Raw genomic sequence first — 18,809 nt, 5'->3', positions numbered from 1 at the left:
GGTGCAACCGAATGTCAAGTGATGTAACTACATATACAGGAAAATAAATCTGGACTCAAATGTGAAATAAATTAAATTCACTTTTGCAATGTAACACTGTGTTTCTTGACAAATTTTTACATCATTTGTCACATTATTTAGAATTTATTTTTGTGTTTTTACAATATATCCTGCTCGATATTGCCAAAATGCATTAAAACTTAAATGTAGAAATATAGCAAATACAAACAAACAAAAAATCTATTTCAATTTAATATTTTCAGAAGAAAGTATAGCTACTTTTTTTTATAGGTAGCTACACTTCAATCCACAGTAAGTAGATAAAATATTTAATATTTATCATTCTTTTGTGGTTACACCATTTGACATTTTCAGGGGCAATGGTCTTACTTTTGTTAAAAAATGGTTCAAATGTAATTTCAAATGACATAAAACCAACATGAATACAAAATGTACATTTCAACAATTCAATTTATTTTTACAGAATATTTGCTTCATTGCTCACCTTGCCAACCCTTATTTTCCACTGACCCTCTTTGGATATCACTTTGTCAACACCCTCATGGGATCATCTGGGATTAAAATGTTTTAATTCATGCATTCAGCTGTAGTCTATATAACAGACCAAGGACACTTACCACGCCTAATATGAGGTATCCAAATGTCGAAATAAAGTAAATATAGAAGCCAGTCAAAATCAATGGCATGGTTGTATCTTTAGGAGTTACTGTAGTTGACATACACCTTCCACTTTTCTGTGCAAAGTCACATTCTTTCTATATTTACCTTGTGTACTGCAAGATAGTGTTGTGTGTTACTGGCCAACTTCACCCAATAAACCAAATGAAAAAGACATCAATCCAACCTGGTGAAAACTTTCCAATAACCTCCCATAATGCAGCTGTAAACAAGTCCCTGCCCTTAAATGGAAAAAGAACGACACGTAGAGAGAGCAGGTTCAGCATTGATGTTTTACTAGAAAAGGAAACCAAATGGAAAGAACAAAATGAAGGACGAAAGAAACAGTGTTAAAGCCAGCAGCCAGCTTTTTGCTGTCTACGCAGGAAATTTTATGTGCTGGAGGTGGCAAAGAAATAAACACAACGGCGTCATGTACAGTTTAACTGCCTGGCATGTCTGGTCTGATGATAGCTGGATCAGTGTGAACTGTCTTTCATAACTGTCTCCAATATATAAACCCACTATTTCTTACATGCTGGATTGCTGCAGTACTGCTGCACTGATAACCTTGTTTGTCTCAGACATGAAGGAGGTTGTTTTAATATTCTGTTTGAGATATTCATTGTTTTATGATATCATTTTCTATGAATGCTTCTGTCAGTTTGCATTTGACTTGAATACATTTGATGCATGAGGTATGTGTTTGAATTAAACAGAGAACATTGTTTTGTTTTTTCAAGACAATGTTTGTTTTTTGTGTGAAATGTTAAAGGTCACAATGCAGAAGTTATGCAGTGTTCTGAACAAGGCGCCAGAAGAAACTCAGATTGTCAACTGGTGTCTCGGGTTCTTGATTCATCTCTAGCCCATTGTTTTGCTGTGTATCAGGGCAGAAAATGTAGTCATTTGCCATTGCTGAGATGCACTTTTTTTTTTACAGAGTTTTCTGTCTATCAGTGGAAGAGGAGGGGACATAAAAGTAGAGGTAGAGGGAAAGACAAAACAAGAGACGGAAAATTTGAGAGGTGGGAGGAAGGGCACAGGGGAAACAGCAGAATTTTCAAAAAAGGAGCACACGTAAGCTGAGGTGAGCAGGGCAGAAAATACAAGACTTCGTTCCCACATACTGTATTATAATGTAATATGACACAGTCCCTTCTGTCAGCACCATGTACATCTCATATCCCCAATGATGGCAGTAAGCAGATGTGCCATACAGTAGATTGTTAAAATTGTGTAGGATTTCTTGCTCTCGCCTACCATGATGAATCCAATCATGTCCTCGAAAAGTACAAACTCCCCTCTAGTCTGAACTCTGGATTTCAATCTGTCGCTGACTCACATTTGATGAGAAGACAAACAACAAAAAGCACTGAGGTGGTATGAAATGCAACACAAACGCTGCACTCTTGAAATGTCAGACAGCTTTGTTTCCCTACGGTACAGTAATCACAGTGGCCCATCCTCTCTCTCGAGGCCTTCCAAAATGCGCCTTCATTGTATTGGCTTCAGTGTTTGAATACTGGCATCTACACACTGTTTCAGGGGCTTTTGCAGCCCACCAACAGAGAGACTGTGGGGGCAAAATCGGCGGTAGACAATGCAAAGCAGAGAATCACGAATGGCAAAACAGACAGACAGGCAAAAACAAATCATCCAAACCTCTCATGGTGCTGGAGTGATCACTCAGAGCGGACCCTGTATATGCAGCAATGTGTGTGCGTGCGTTTCTACGTGTGTGTCCGTGTGAGTACCAGATGGACATTCAGTGTTGAGTAGGACACACAAAGACTGTGGCATATTAATATTCTCAAGTTATCAAAAAACAGCCATATAACAGAATGTATGCCATGGCCTCTGACAATCAGTGATCAATGTTTTCTATAGCTCTCTATAGATATATATTTATTTGTATTATATATAATATGTAGATTTATAAAAAAAGATTTTTATCTTAATTACAAGTAGTGGCATTTTCTTTTATATCCATTATTGCAATGAATTGTTATCTAAGATGATTAAAAAAGACAGGTGAGTTCTGTTTTGCTACGCAGTTATTTACAACAGTTTTAAAAAGCAAGCTTTCTGATATAGTACCTTTCCCCGGCCACTGGAGAAGACTCAAGCATCTCAAATGACAACCAAACTGCCCAATAGAATCTATACTTTTAGAGAAATTGAAAATTGTACCCGTAGGTCTATACCATTTAAGTCGAATGAAGTGCACACAATACAGACCAGTTATTGTCAGCGTTATCACAGATCTTGAAACAAACTGTTAATCAGTCGAAAACCTCCACTGTGGGAAAAACGTGCAAAGAAAAACTAAATTTGAATTGCCTTTTCCCATTGTGTTGCTATTTGGATCAATTTTTTGAGGGGATATGGAGGCTGAATTCTTCACAACATTTGAAAAGCTTTTCATTCCTGCCTATTAAAACACCATATTTGTTCCCATTTCCTCCATCATTTGAACTTCTGTGAGGGCCCAGTGCTCCTACTGAGAAGCACTTTGTAAGGTAGCCATTTTAGATCTGCCCATATATTTCATTTTTTCTTTCCACCATTGAATATACAGCTCAAACATTGCCTTCGCCACTTGGCAAAAAAGTAATCTTCACTATTTAGCGTTTCTACTGTCATGATGATGCTGTTGATGACGGACTTTGTTAATTACTACTGTTTATTTTCTTCTTTTACAAACCCCTGTGAATTCTGCGGCCGAGATCAGCCACACGTATGTGTTTCGAGGTTACTTCTGTTCTATATTGGTTGATTATCCCGCTGGTTTGAGGCGAGGAACCATTCTATATGCGTAGTAAGAAAGCATTTTCATTCAGTTTGAACAGTCCATGGCAAAGTAGTGGGTTTGCACAGTCCGAACGTTCAAGCTTACAGTTTTCTGGTCTTCTAAGGGTGATAACACCTGGCACTCAGTCTTCGCAGGCAAGATAAGATGTTGATGACCATGATGATGATGATGATGAAAACAATGTAGACTTAGTAAGGCGTTGTCAAAGGATGTGGCTTGTTGGCCAACATTGTCCAATGAAGACAGAGCAGGAACAGAGTTGTTTGGTTGTCTTTTCGTTGTTGTTGTTTTGTTTGTACCAGCAGCTGCGATCATCATCTTTATCACTATCATCATCATGATCAGTTTTGTGGTCATGTTCACAGCTCATGTTTAATTTCATTTAAGTCTGTGCTGGCTTTCCTGTTGGATTGTAGATATCAGGACGGTATCTTCCCCCAAAAAAAAAAAAAAAAATTAAAAAAAGAATGCTGCAGGCAAGTGTGATAGTCATAGTTGTCCTTTGTTTTTGTTTTTTCTCCGCCGTTCACTCCTCAGTTGTATTTCACTTGTCTCTTGTAAAATAAGTCAATGGCAACAAGAAAGTGAGATGATGATGCGCTGTGTGTGTTCGTGTGTTCAAGTGTGTAAAAGGTGTGTTCTGTATCTCTATGTCTGAGTATTTGTATTTGAGTTTCTGTAACTTTATCCATGTGTGTGTGCGTGTTACGTATGTATGCGTAGGTGTGTGTGTGTGTGTGTGTCCTTCCCGAAGTCTGTATGTTTGTGTGTCGTTAAGGCACGGCAGGTGTTTTTGGTTTTCAGGGCAGTCCAGAGGAGACCACTGCAAGGCCGGAGTGTCGGAGGGAGGCGTGGCCAGCATGCACGGCTTTGGGGCAGTCTGGCGTCAAGACGCGGCCATTCTCCCCCACACTTCCTGTGATGGACAGACGGGCCTTGTTCCGCATGGCTTCAGAAAACGACAGCTACATGAGGAAAGATGGAGAGGAGGACAGAGATGGCAGAGCGGAGAGCTTGTTTGGAAAAAAAATCATCTTATAGTCATAGAAACTAGTCATAGAAAAAAGCAACTATCTGTGTAAAGACATTTCTATACAAACACATGCACTAAAAACGTTTATACATGCATGTGCCTGTACACACACAGTACCCACGATACGATAACAGGTAGAAAAGTCTGAGGGTGCAATCACACTTACTGTGTATGTAGTTAAAACAATTCCATAAAATGTCTATGTTTGTACCATGTTCATCATCACAATTTTGAGCATTGCATTAAAAATGAACTGATTAATTACTCATCAAGATCATTGGCTGCAGCCCAAAAGCGTAAAGTTAGAAGTAAATTGCATACAGGAAACCTGCCAAATTGTGATTTCTTGTTTTTCATCTATCTATTTTGTGTTCCTAGCAAATTAGTGCATATCATATCATTCCTTATATCTATTTTTTAAAGCTAATTTTTATATTTTTCATTGTAGCTTGTTTGCTGCCATGTTTAATTACTAGAAGTCTTCTTCCCCGGCTTTGTCAGTGCATTACCATGTTTGTTAGAACATTACTGCCACCAACAGTTGATAAGGAACACCATGAAACTACAGCAGCATGTGAGTTACGCTCTCAGCATGCCTCTGTGTGTGTGTGTGTGTGTGTGTGTGTGGTGTGAATGCACCCCAAACATGTACACATTCAAATCTCACTATGGCGATAACACTGTCCAAATACGAGCACAGTTCTAATGAAGGCAAAAGTAAATTTAAAAAGCAGGCAACAACCAACAAACACGTACAAGGTGGATAAGAGGATTTAGGTTGTAGACATCTGCATTTCATAGGTGACCATGCATTTCTGGGTTTTGGGTTTCAGTAATCTGACAGATTCAGGTGAGGATTTGAAAGGATAGGATTTGGAAGGTGAGGACTTTGGTAAAAGACAAAAGGAAAACATGAAGGAGTGATTTTTTCATTCAAGGTTTCAGATTTATAGAGAGGGAGTGACTGACTATACTGCTCAGAGTCGGGTGACACTTCACACAGATGGGCTACTCTGTGTTTCTTATTTTTCAGTTCAGTCTGTGTTTCTATGTGCCAGAATAACCTCTGTAAATGATGCTAGGAAATAAAATATCATATTTGATTTCTAAAACTTAGCAATTCGATTTTTTTGTAAACAAATAGCCCTTATAAGCATCTACAAACAGCCAACTGAGTTTGGTAAGACAAGCGTCCTTCCCTCTGTTTCAGTGAATGCTATCACTTTGATGTACACCTCAATTAAAAACTAAAGACAACAATATAATTGACTGCTCTAAATGATCATTTAAGACAATTTTCAAGAAACCAATATGTTTTTTTAAAGATTGTTTTGTATTATATCATTGAAACTTGAATCTCTTTTGGATGATTAAAATAAAAAATATATGGCAAAAGTCCAGAGAGTTTCACAGCACATTGCAGTGAGGGAGGGAACGCTATTAAGAATAGCTTCTGAGTATAGGCCAAATGCTCCATTCTCAAATTGGTTTATCTCGACTTTGTGTTTCATCTCAAGTTGGTACCATTATCTTTGAACAGATAATAGCCAATATTTAGTGTACCACATTTAGCAATCTTTATTTTTGCATCCTCCGTATTGACCTGCTAATTATCTTAGGGTGGTCCTTAAATATAAACTTATAGGGCCTCTGAATGCTTGGCTCAGCCTATCACCAAAATGAGGTCCAGTGTTTCCTTTCACTTCAGTTAATTGCTTCAGTTAATTTCATTATCAATAAACATGAGTCATGTTTTTTACAACAATATCACTAAGTAGCCGTTCTATATGAAGTGTTAGATTCAACTGTTATTTCTCTGTATTCACATTAAATAGATGGGCTGTTTTGAAGTGGTTGGGGCTGGAATAAGTCAAAATGCCTGTGGAGCATCGATAGCAGGGGTGCACAACTCCGCTTCATGGATGACACATTTATACATACAGTATATACATAATGGCAATGGTTCTGAGTTTCAGCCATCATAGCTGTGAAATGTCCTTTCAGTAAAAATAAATCCTGGCTAAGATGCTTTAGGTTTTTTTACTGGTATAGTTGGTAAATTAAATGTACATGTGTATAGTAAATACTTGATACCCTCTTATGACCACTTTACAAAGTGGTAAAAATGTAATCAAATCAGACCTAGATCTGACAATAAGTAAACTCAGCTATTTCTCTACTCAACTTTTTCTCAACCACTGAATCAACAGTTTGACTCATTCAAGAGGAGGACACAAATTGTGATGAAAATCTCCAACTGGGAAAGAAAGTCACAGAACACAGAAACTTAACTTAAGCTGTCAAAACTCCATGTCTCACCTAAATTGGTTTGAATTGACTTAACAAGCACCAAAAACACTGACTATTTTCTGCTTTCATATCAACCTCACAAATAACTTCATCCTTACTTTTGATGCTGCTAGAAGTAACTGAGAAATCCAGTTATGGAAATTGTGTTGAAAGACAGAACACCCAGGCATAAAACTGTCTCACTGTGTATTTCTGGCAGATATATCTACGTATCACATTAAGGATGAAAACAATTTGGTCAGATGCAAATCAGTAATGACTAATTTTAGCCAATTAATTTGTAGCTAGGAGCAGTTACAGATTTTAATGAGAAACACTACACATAACTTTTTAGCAGAATAAATGTACTATCCCTACAAACTTTTAATAGCTTAGCCAGGAAAATACTGAAACATTATAAGTTAGCATCAAAAACCTGGACATTTTATAATGCATGCTAGAATATATGAGTGTGTTTCTTTTGCCATCAAAAACGGTTTGAGTTTTTGTATGTTTTGTTCGGACAAAACAAATGAAGTGAAATCACCAAATGATGAAACTATAAATGCTAAAACAATCAGAAGATTAATTGATGATGCAATTATCTATAACTTGAAGGATTATACAAATGGTAGACCCTGAGGCTGGAGTTGCACATCCCTGCTTCATCATTTTTTTTCCATTATTATCTAAGATTACAATGCAGGTGCCTAGTCAAGCCATTGACTAAGAGCATCACCATCACTGTCTTCATAATCATCATCATCACCATCATCATCATCATCTGCAGCCAAAGACGATGGAACCAAATATTTGGTTACTTAGCTAACCCCAATCTAGTGAGGTACTAAATGATAAAAAAAAAAAAAAAGTTATAACAAAACTCAAAGCAAATTTCAACCCCAAAAAATGGAAGAAAAATATTGGTCTAAAATCTAAATAAATAAATAAAAACAGGCAAAAAAATAATGTAAAATGTTACATTGGTTCCACAATGCTTGACCACATCCTCATCACCACATGAAGAACAACACGGTTGCGAGGGGCTGCTGCGACAGCCGCTACATTGACAATACAATAATCTACAGCACCATCACCATGATCAACACCACCATTACCCCACCTATATGGGAGCCTCTAAATCCTACCCCTATATCTTGACCCCCTCGGAGCCGTACACGTTGTACCCCTCCCTATAAGTGGCTAGATTCTGGGTGCTGGGGGAGGGGCTGGGGCAGTGGGGGGGGCTAAGGTCCACCTTCATGCGCTTGGCTTCGGCCCGTGACTTGTAGCAGAACTCGACCAGGGCCACCAGCATGGCCAGGCCCAAGCCGCCCACAAGGATGTAGAAGACCCCAGCCACGTTGGACAGGCTCAGAGCCTGAGACGACTTGTCCTGGAGAGAGGAAGCCAGAGTGGGGGAGGAGGGGAGGGGAGGGAGGTGTTGGCAGAGTTAAAGGACGGTTGTTGAGGGGAGGTGAGGTGAGGTAAGGTGGTTGGTTAGTTCAGGTGGGTGCATAGAAAAGAAGATTACAGAGGGGAGGGAGGTGGAGTGAAAAGGAAAAATAATTGAGAGAAGAATGAGAGAGGGGGGAGTGAACGATAGAGGACATGAAGAAAGCATGAAGAGAAAGCAGGAGGATGTTAGAATATGGAGGAGGGGTAAGAGCACAGATAAAGAGGTGGGAAAAAGCAGACAGAGAAAATAAGGTAGAAAAGATTAGACACAAAGAAGTGGATACCATCAGAGAAAAACAGACAAATTACTCATACTACATTGTTACTGCACTTCTACATCTATGTATTACAAATAATCACATTACTTCTACAGCTACAATTACTACTGTTACCACAACAACTTCTACATACTGTACATATACCCTACTTATCTCTAACAGTCAGTACAACTATAGCACACTACATTTCTACTGCAAGACATTCATGAAAAAACAGCTTGATTCAATATCTAATTTAAGTTAAAAAAAGGGTCTAAATCACTTTAAATAAATGACAGAGCTGGCTTTAATCTGAGTGGTGATGGCATTTCACAATACTTTTGCTGACACTTAAAGGCTCCAGTCTGTGTTAAACATCTATAGCAACTCCCATATCCTACATTTTATTTATACTAATTAAATACTTCCACTGTCCAACAATTTCTTTTCTACTCCTATTACTAAAATAATTGTAATTATTGTTTTTAAGTGCCAAGATATGCACAATAAATGAGCTGTAATAGCAATGCTAATATTAAACATGGTGGTGCTTTATTTCACAGGTCTGTCATTTCCAAATAATTTCATAGGAAACTTTCTGAATGAGAACAATGCAATTTGGTTCCAGAGGAAATAGTTATTTAGTTAAAGAGATGACCTGATGTGCACTGTGAACATTCATAAAGCTTAAATATTAATTTGCAATATTCTATTTAACCTATAATTAGTACCAAATAATAGAGTTGTCCCAGAAAGCTATCTAGGATATTATTTAAAACAACATGCACCTGTAAAATAAAGCATTAACAAGCATTCAAGTAAGAGAGATATATAGGTAGCCTATTCCTCATTAAATTTCAAAGATTAAGTCAAAAGCCAATATTGGCAAACAAGTTACTGTTACTGAAGCTTAAAGAGACAGATATATTTTCATCTGGTGGATGTGTAACAGGTTACCATAAATGGGCTGTGTATGAGATCAAAACAAAAACATGAGAGTGGAAATTGGCTGATGATCATCACAATTTACACTGGAGTTCTAATGCTGACTGTAATGAAGATGGGACTGCCACAGATTGCTACAGAAACTGAACAAGAATCTGAGTTTACTCTAATGCAGATTTAGATAAATGTGGTCCACCATCAAAATAGACATAGGAAAGAGAGTCTACTTTGGAGCACATTCAAGAAATGTTTCAGGCTAATTGAGAAGGTGTTTCAAAATCTATTTCTAAGACAGTAGTTGCAGTAATCTGGAGCGTATTCAGGATGAGAATTTCAGGCTAGCGTTCTGTGGGCCGCAGCAGCGTGAGACTGACCTTACTTCCAGAGTCCTTGGGTCCACACTCTCCCTTGTCATACCACCATTTGTTTTTCAGTTTGTCTAAGACGCCTGCTTCGCTCAGTTTCAAAACTGCAAGGTTTACCGGGGTTCTTTGCGTGTAAAAATAACATAAATAACATCATAGGTCATGTTATTTTATGTTATTACGGTATTTCACATTTGCATAGCACAGCTCAGTCACATAGAAACGTTTTGTTTAGATTAAGTGACCTAGCATGGATCCCACTGAGTACATGTGTGTATGCTCGTTGAGGAGGGGCTGGGGGGAGCAAGGAGCTAAGGCGAGCTACAGACATATGAGTGGGACCCACCTTTGTCACTTCAGGTAACACACCCATACTGCCCCAGCTAATCCTGAATTGAACCAGAGGCATGTACTGTTAAGCCAGGACTATTGGCATCTGGCTAGCACTGTGCTACAGCCGGGAGAGTGAGCTGCACTGAGACAGGTCTGAATCTCTGTGGATTTCATAAACTCTTTAAGGGTCAGAGGAAGCTCCTAACCTTTTACAAGAATGATCTTTTCTTGTTGCACTCAGGTCCCATGTCCCCTCCTTTACAGATTCACTGTACTGTTACCTAATAAATTCTTAAACTACTCTAAGATCATTTAAGCTATACTAGCAGTGTAGATGAATGCTAATGTTAGTTTAATGGTCGGCCCGACACTCAAGGCCCTTTCCGAATGAATTGTAATAACTTAAGCTGTGCCCTGACTGTCCCTCTAGTGCCTAAACTGGACACAGTATCAATCTGTCCAATACGTAAAATGTCCTGTGTAAAATTATTGCCATCATGCAGTCTTTTAATGTAGCACACGTTAGCACTTTAAATGAGGGGTGGGGAATGGTAAACACAAGCCTACTTCCAGAACATCAACGTGTTAGCATTATCAGTGTGACAAACGCCTTTTATCTCACTGTTAAACGATTTGAAGCTGGGTGGGCTGACAAATGGTTTCACATCTCAGTCTAGGGATTTGCTTTAGCCTATTACAAATGAGATGGGTTATAGCTACACTGGACGAAACCTTTGCTATTATTGGATAAAATAAGTAGAGGGCAGGATTTAAAGCCAGGTCGTGCTATTGACAACCTGGCTCTATACCAAACTCAAGACACATTTATTTACAACGGCTTTCAACATGCTGTTACACATTCCTGTTTTACATGTTTTTAATGTTTTAATGGTTGTTCTATTCTTGCTGTCAATTTAATTTGTATCTTTTTATCCACGTAAAGCACTTTAATGACCTTTCCAAATGTTGTAAAATTCTATAATAAACTTTGAATTGAACTGAATCGAATTACAGCTTTACTTAAACATACAGGAGATGACGAGTATTTTTCAGGACCTAAGAGTAACAAAAACTGTATAAATATTTGATTCTTCAACACAAAGCAGAAAACTGCACTGAGAGAAACTACCCCGAATAGAACAGTTGAAACTCTACAAACGATCAGGAGAACTAGGAAACTTTATCCTGTAATTGCATTCAGCTTCTATCAATTATTCATCCTTCCCTCTGCCTCGAGTCAACATGAGACTAAGGGAATCTGAGAGGCAGGTATAGTTTCACTTGGGTCTCATTTTCCCATTAAACACTTTAAGACCTGTTTTGTCTGCTGTGCACTTGTGCAACAGTGGAGTGATGAGGTTCGGTTTCACGTCTTCCTCTCATTCCTTTCGCTCCTCTCCCCAGAGCTGCCACTAGGGGGCAAATATTCCTGTCTCAGCAGTAACTGCTCTGCTTTCTTTTTCCACATATTCATCACTGAGCCATCCGCCCATTATTTCACTCTCTGTCCTTTCAGAGGGGCATAACCAGATCAAATTTGGAAATATTTATTATGATGGGTGCTTTATTTATCTTGGCAGGCACTCACCTGCAAACTAGACACATTTCCCTGCATGATTGTATATTTTTTTCTTTTTCTGATGATTCAACATAAATTTATATAATATATTGATCTTTTAAAAAGCACTTTGAGTCTCTAAAAGACAAATGACTGATTTCTCTCCAAAATCTCATTATTTTTGCTGTTCTTCCAGGATATAATATTCACTTTCTCCGCACCTCAACAAGCAAAGTGTTGTACCTTTGTCATTGAGTCTGAACCTTTTACATAAAAAGGCACACACCACTGACAACAGATGCAACATTGTGCCTATTTTTGAAGCCGCAGGGCATCTCAGGGGATTTTAGGGTGTCACTTTTGCCCTCCCTGTTTGCTGTTTGACTCTTTCCCAGGGCAGATGCATGCGTTACTCTCCCAGGACGGGGACTGTCGCAGGCTGCCTAGCCGGTGAGCAGCCCCCGTCCTCTAGTGGTGGGGTGGGCAGACAGAGAGGGCTAACCTTGGAATCCCCTCCCCCGCTGCCACATTCTCCTTTGTCATACCACCACTTGTTTTTCAATTTGTCCAACAGGCCCTGCTCGTTGAGCTTTAGCACGGCCAGGTTGACCGCATTTCTTTAAGTAAAAAAGGAGGGACAGATAAAATAGTTTGGTCAGAGCAGAGGATGGAGGGACAGACAGACAAGATGGGCGAGGGGACCACAGCCAGGAGGAAGAAGAGGGGGAGGGAAATGAGGAGGACAGGGAGCAAGGGGAGGACAAATCAGATGGGGTGAAGGGACAAAGTTAGGTTAGTGGGGGGGGGGGAGCACCCCAGACAACGCTCTCTCTTACTCTTTCTCTTTGACTTTCTTTCTACTTTTTTTAACCCATATTTAATTCTGTCCATGTCACACATTCTAACATTCGTTTTGTTATTTTGTGGTATTTGTTCTACACATCTTTCCTTTACCACTCTCTTTACTGCATTGCACTAACAGAGGATGCTCCACAGTGAGTGTCAGATTGCTAGTATAAATTGTGTTAACCAGGTCTCTGTAGCCTGCTGATGGTGTTCATGCACCCCTCCTGCTGTCTGTATGCCTGTGTGTGTGTATGTGTGTGTGTGCGTGCCGTGGCGTGCCTCCTGTTTCCTACAGCCCTCCTGCTCACACCCCTGAAGGGATTGACCTCAAAACAAATTTCAGGGACACAGGGCTAAATACTGGGCGTTCATGCTGCTTGTGCACATGTATTCATCTAAGCTCTTTACTCACGGCACGTTCATAAAGAGAGGAGCTGCAACTCATGTTAGAATACTATCCAAACATACTTTCTGATACTTTACAACCAATTACAAAAGGTAAAATCATTTTGTGGTTATTTTTCTAAAGCAGTTTTGATGGTTGCCTTGTAACACAGCTCAAAACGTGAATATTTTTCAAGAGCTTGAAAGGGTTGTCTATTTGAGACTCAGCTTCTAAAGATAACTAGACCATCTTTAGTCTGTTGTGTCAGTTCAGTTAGATTTGTCAGAACCTTGTGAATGCTGTGCCATTTAAACAAACTCTGCTGTCAGATGTTTGTGGCACTCCACTACATCAGTCACACTTCAAAGGATCCATGCTTCCAACTCTGTCACCGTGCAACAATAACTTCAACAGAGAAGTGGAGATGACAGAATGATCTGATATTATTTATCTTGAGAAATTTTCTCCCCAAGTTGCTTTCTGTGTGGTACTGACGTGACGTGTTTTTCTGGAAGGTAACACTCAATCTAAACTGCTGCGTAAGGTTCAGAATATGGATGGCAGCACAACACCCTTTATGTAAAGTCATGTAATATTTGGATAACAATGCCAATTTTGAGACATACAATCTGAGAGCTATAGTAAAACAGATAGAGACTCAAAACTTGAACTGCAATCAGCTGGACTGATGATTACACTTCAGTATTCCTCCGAGTGCCTCTCGATTGCCTGATGTGTTTCCTCACTGCAATGTCAACAAGAGCATCTATAAAACATGGCCATGGGAGCTGATGGATTTTTTCAATTTATTCAGAGCGTGTCCTTCATAAATTCATTTTGTCCTGTCTCTCTTTTTTAAGTACATCTCTGCTTTTTACAGCAACCCTATGAAAGACCCCTTTTTTCTCCTGCTAGTTGCCTGTCCACTGTTTTGTTTGCAAGAGATGCTGTAATCAGCTGGGCTAATCTCTACAAAAAGGTCACTGCAGCTACTGCCTGCTTGTTTGTTAGTCTACCCCTTTGTCTGTACACCTGCTTATCTGGAAGTCTGATCTCATCTCAAAAAAATGCTAAGTAAGTAAAACACTCTCCCTGCTCCAAAAATACCACTTTTCAATTTACTATTTACATATGTATTCACATTTTGCCAATGCTTAATTGAAAGGCGTGGAAGCCTCTGTGGGTTTAAAGATAATCAAGAGATACAGAGAGAGACAGTGTTCTCTGGGGGGGATCTGAGCTACAGGCCATGACTAATCTCATCAACAGAAAAGGTATGGATGAAAAACAGTTCACATATCTGTGAGTCATAATAATAACAGTCACACATCAACGATCATATCAAAAGGTGTCTAGACTTCAGAAAGAATACATTCCTAACGTTTGTTTCAATCATCAGTGTATTCACTCTTCTTATCATCATCATTAAGTCAAATTAACGTTGTCATTAGTGCAACCGAGAGGAGAGGCAGGCGCACCCGACGTGCACACTCCCAGCCACATGCGTGCACCAGGTAGATCGGGTTTCCACTGATTGAGAGAAGCCAGAGACAACCGTGGATAGTCCCGGGAATGTGTTTTGAGGGGGGCTTAAAAAGGGACCTATCCACCCGCTGTCTGTCACTTTTCCCCCATAAATGGAAAAACCTTTTTTATTTATTCATCTATTTTTGGAAATAACATGGGGATAAACTACAGTGACTTGGGTTTTTGTGAGACTTGTTTGCACCACACACAGGGGAAAGTTACAGAGACAGGATGTGAGGCTGATGCGCTGTTTGAGTTTTGCCTTTTATCAGGCAAATCTAAAATGCTGACAGAGAGAGATGGAGGGAGAGAAGAGAGAGCAAGTGGTCGGCTTTACTGAATTTAGTCAATTATTTTCCCTCGGCAGGCACTTGTCACTTTGTGAAGACAAAGTCTCTATACTGCTGTCACAGTCACCTGAGAAATGATTTTGCATTGCTGGCATACTGTACCTCAGTGAAGCCTATTGGGACTGTTGCTTTAGGCTCATGTTACGTAACAAGCCTGATAAACAATTGTCTGCTGGGGGAAAATCAAAACAAAAGGACCAACGTTCGTACGTATTTTCACTCACTTTCTCATTTGATCCCTCCATTTTATATTGTCCTTATTAAGAAACACAACATACACCTCTGATGACTCTGGGATTTGGCTTTTGATTTGGCATTGTTCAATTACCAACCAATTTAACTATTTTAAGAATTCAAATAACATTTCACTTTTTTTATTTGTGATCCAGGATTTTTAGAATGGGATCTTTGTGGTTACTTTCTAGTCCCCCCATTGTCCAGGCCCCTCTGCTTCCCATCTCTCACTTTTAGTTTCCTGCTCGTCTATAAATTCCCCTTTGTGGCCCTAGATGTAGTGGCAGCAGTCTGAGGCTCTGCCCCTCCTTGCGGTTATATTCAGTTAATAAATCTATCCTATAGTCATCATCATCATCATCATCATCATCATCATTAATCATCATCATCATCATCAACACCATTATGACTACCATTTCTAAGGATGAAAGGAACAAAGGGACGAGACAAGGGACAAATGGGCAGAGTTACCTGTAAGGTGGCCCTGTGGAGAAAGAGAGCACTCGAAGGAGCAACAGGGAGGAGAGGATGGATATGAGCATAAAGGGATGGACACGTGACAGTGACACGGGACTCAAGAAATGGAGCTAACAGGCTCTAAATTAGCAGAGAGATGGCAGTATAGAGTCAGGAAAAGAAAACAAGAAACAATAAGAGAGCCAGAAGGAGAAAGAATTTTTAAAAATCAAAAAGAGAAGAAAAGTATGATGAAATACATGATCTATCAACTCAACACACTATGTATATCGCTGCTGCCAGGTGAAAACCAATCAATTATAAATGAATAGATTGCACAGGTTCTATATTCTGTTTGATTTATCCTCATGACTAATAGCAGGAGAAAAAAATAGATCAAATTTGACTAAATCCATTTTTAGTGGGTGAGATGTTTCCACCTGACAGCAGTGACAGGCTAATCTAGGTGTAGCATAAAAGGCACAGCAGGGTAGGTGGAATATCGCAGCAATAGTACAGTATCAGCTTTGTTACTGTTTCCTATTGTTACACTATTCCACCCACCTTAACTGTGAGCCTTTCGGTGTAGCAATGCCATATCCTTTGGAGTCCAGGTTCCCCCCGACTTTCATGGTGTCACATGGCTTGCGCTGCTCCGTGTACTCGTTCATGGTGGACTCCAGGAGGAAGGCGTACTTCCCCTTGGACTTACGGACCCTCGCCACACCCTCCGCTGTGGTTTTGGTGAAGACAGTCGGCTCGGCAGATTTCATGTACGACCACATCTTCTCGTACACGGCTATTTTGGACCTCTGGGTTGGCAAAGGGTGAAGAGGACAGAGCAGAGGTTAATTAGGAGCGAGTAGGCATAATTTTGGATCGATTCTCTCCTGGATGATGGTTTTTGTACGTCAAGTGAGGGGAAGAGAAATTATTTCAATTGAAGGAAAAAAGATGACAGATTGAGAGAAAGATAGTCCCTCCTAAATAGACTGAGGTCTCACAAAGCAAAGAACACAGTGTGAGTTTTAAGACACTTGAACCTTTGAACACAATTCAAGTAATTGGACAAAAACTGACACTTAAGTAGCTCTCAGCTTGTTCCTATATGAGAATATGATTGGTGATAGTCTATATTCTTCATACTATTGGAAAATATATTGAAAAAAGGAAAACGAGAATTGATTAATCATCAAAATGTTTCTATATTGTAGAGTACAGACTCACAAAAACTGTCTTGTGCTGTGAATACTGAACAGCCAAACATGGATTAATCCACTGCGGAAAATAGTGCCTAGTAAATGAAGCAGTTACTCCTGACTGACTGAATAAAGTTTGCCAAAAACTACAGCGTCCAGCTTTTATGATAGAGGATTTAGCCCTTAATAAAACTAGAGCCACAGATATATGGAGGACCACCGGGAACACATCAATTAAAAAGAGGAATTTCAAAAAGGATTTGAAAAAGCAACTTTAAAACAGTCATTCAAAACAACCATTTAGAAAATCCACTATTAAATTCCCAAATTAATAACCAAATTTCAAAATCGATTTCAAAATGCATTGTGAAAAACAGAAATAAATACTGTAAATGAATTTGCAAACTGAATTAGAAAATACAACTTTTAATCAGTATTTTAAAAGGGCAATTCCATTTTCTATTTGGATTTCCATTTCCTAATTGTACTTTCAAATTCGATTTGAAAATGGATTTTCCAAATCAACCGTTGAAAGGCCCAGATAGGGTTTGGGGAAATTGAATTGAATTGAATGAAGTCTTGAGAAACCAACTAACACATTCTTGGCTTTCTGGGGAATTTGCTGACCCTTACAAATATGCTCAACAATGGCAGTGCTATCATTTAAGATTGGTGCATTATTGTTTAAGCACCCATGCAGTGTGTTTAGATCTGGATGGCCATTTACACCTCGCTGTGGTGCCCAAAGCAGCGTCTCTAACCACATATTTGATTATTCAAATCAACATGTCATCTTTACTGAGATGAATAAGAAAAATCTGAGATGTAAATATGAGGGCTGAGGAGATAACAACAACACACACTGTGCAGTACACTGACACAGTGGCACCAAATAATGTTTATTGATGAGACACAAGTGCTTTTTCCATGCTTCTTCCCTAGAAACAACAGTATGGTAGTGAGTTTTTACTGCATTTCATTTATTGCTCTAGTTTCTTATGATGTAGCGCAAACTGCTGAGGCTTCTGACTCTTAAAGTCCTTGAATAAAATTACGATGCTGATGGAGAGCTGTGTCTTCCATCTTCCATTTTGATCCTCCGGCATGTAATGACATTTATAACCACATTTAAAATGTAACACTTCAGCTCCCTTGACAAACGGGGCATCAATCTTTCGTCAAATGAGCTTATGACTGTAATGGTGGCACACTGATCTGATTGTGCAGTTATGAATTTGGTCACCTGCTCTAACTGAAGAGCTTTTCTGTGGATATCTGTCTGCTATGATGCATTAGATTGTATTATATTGTGTATATACCATGCATATGTGCATGTATGTGAGCGTCAGTGTGTGTATCTGCTTTTTCCATCTTCAAGTTTACATGTTAGAGTGTGAATTGTAGTGCGTGCGTGTGTGTGTGGACCGTGTGTACTCAAGAGTGAAAATAACAAGTGGAGGAGTCAAACTGTCATCCTCCACAAGCGTCAAGTTTCTTTCTTCCCCTTCTCTCCTGGTGATAAAGTGTTATTCTGTTGCACTGCAAGCGACAAGCCATGGCCTCAGCCACCGAAACCACTGCCTGGGGATGGTGTGTACGTGTGTGTGCACATGTGAGTGTGTTGTTAGTGCGTGACGGACACCTATCCCATAAAAATGTCATTCACATCCATAAGGACCAGCAAGTCCCCCATCTCTCATCCTACGCCTTTCCCTCTCTTTTTCTGCTTTTAGTCCCGCAGAGAAAAAAAAACCTTCTCATTATCCCAATTCTTTCCACCTCTGGCACTAACATCATTTTCATTCCTCAAGTTCCATCCATCCATTCATCCATCCATCATTTTTAACATTTTGCTCTCTATACTGTAGCTTCTCTGTCTTGCCCCAGCAAAACGTGTGCAGTGTGTGTGCATTGCTTTTGTGCACTGTATGTATGTGCCTGTGTATGTGTGTGTAGTGGACAGAGCGAGAGAGACGGCGATGTTGATGATGATGGCCGTGCACATGTAAGGCAACGTCTGGCCTTGGAGGGATGGATGTGTGACAATACGGTGCGACTCTTTCCAGATTCTTTAACAATGA

At 39.5% G+C, this 18,809-nt stretch overlaps 1 protein-coding gene across 3 annotated transcripts in view; it reads right to left on the bottom strand.

Moving 5' to 3' along the window:
- Positions 1-4,293: 4,293 nt before the first annotated feature.
- Positions 4,294-18,809, bottom strand: part of gria4a (glutamate receptor, ionotropic, AMPA 4a) — a gene marked incomplete at both ends in the record, with an annotated part of 100,109 nt that continues 85,593 nt past the window's right edge. The window contains 4 exons of one of the 3 annotated variants that reach the window (XM_083985300.1): positions 4,294-4,458; positions 8,074-8,211; positions 12,234-12,348; positions 16,094-16,341. In XM_083985300.1, coding sequence (XP_083841426.1) covers positions 4,294-4,458; positions 8,074-8,211; positions 12,234-12,348; positions 16,094-16,341 — 666 coding nt within the window. Of the gene's footprint in view, positions 4,459-7,965; positions 8,212-9,849; positions 9,965-12,144; positions 12,349-16,093; positions 16,342-18,809 lie in introns of those variants that run through there. The other 2 variants (XM_083985301.1, XM_083985299.1) reach the window with 2 other exon arrangements.

The sequence above is a fragment of the Trachurus trachurus genome (genome assembly GCF_905171665.1).
Source record: "Trachurus trachurus genome assembly, chromosome: 13".
In the NCBI taxonomy this organism is placed as follows: domain Eukaryota; kingdom Metazoa; phylum Chordata; class Actinopteri; order Carangiformes; family Carangidae; genus Trachurus; species Trachurus trachurus.
The sequence above is the reverse complement of the archived record's forward strand: the minus strand, read 5'-3'. Positions and strand labels throughout refer to the sequence as shown.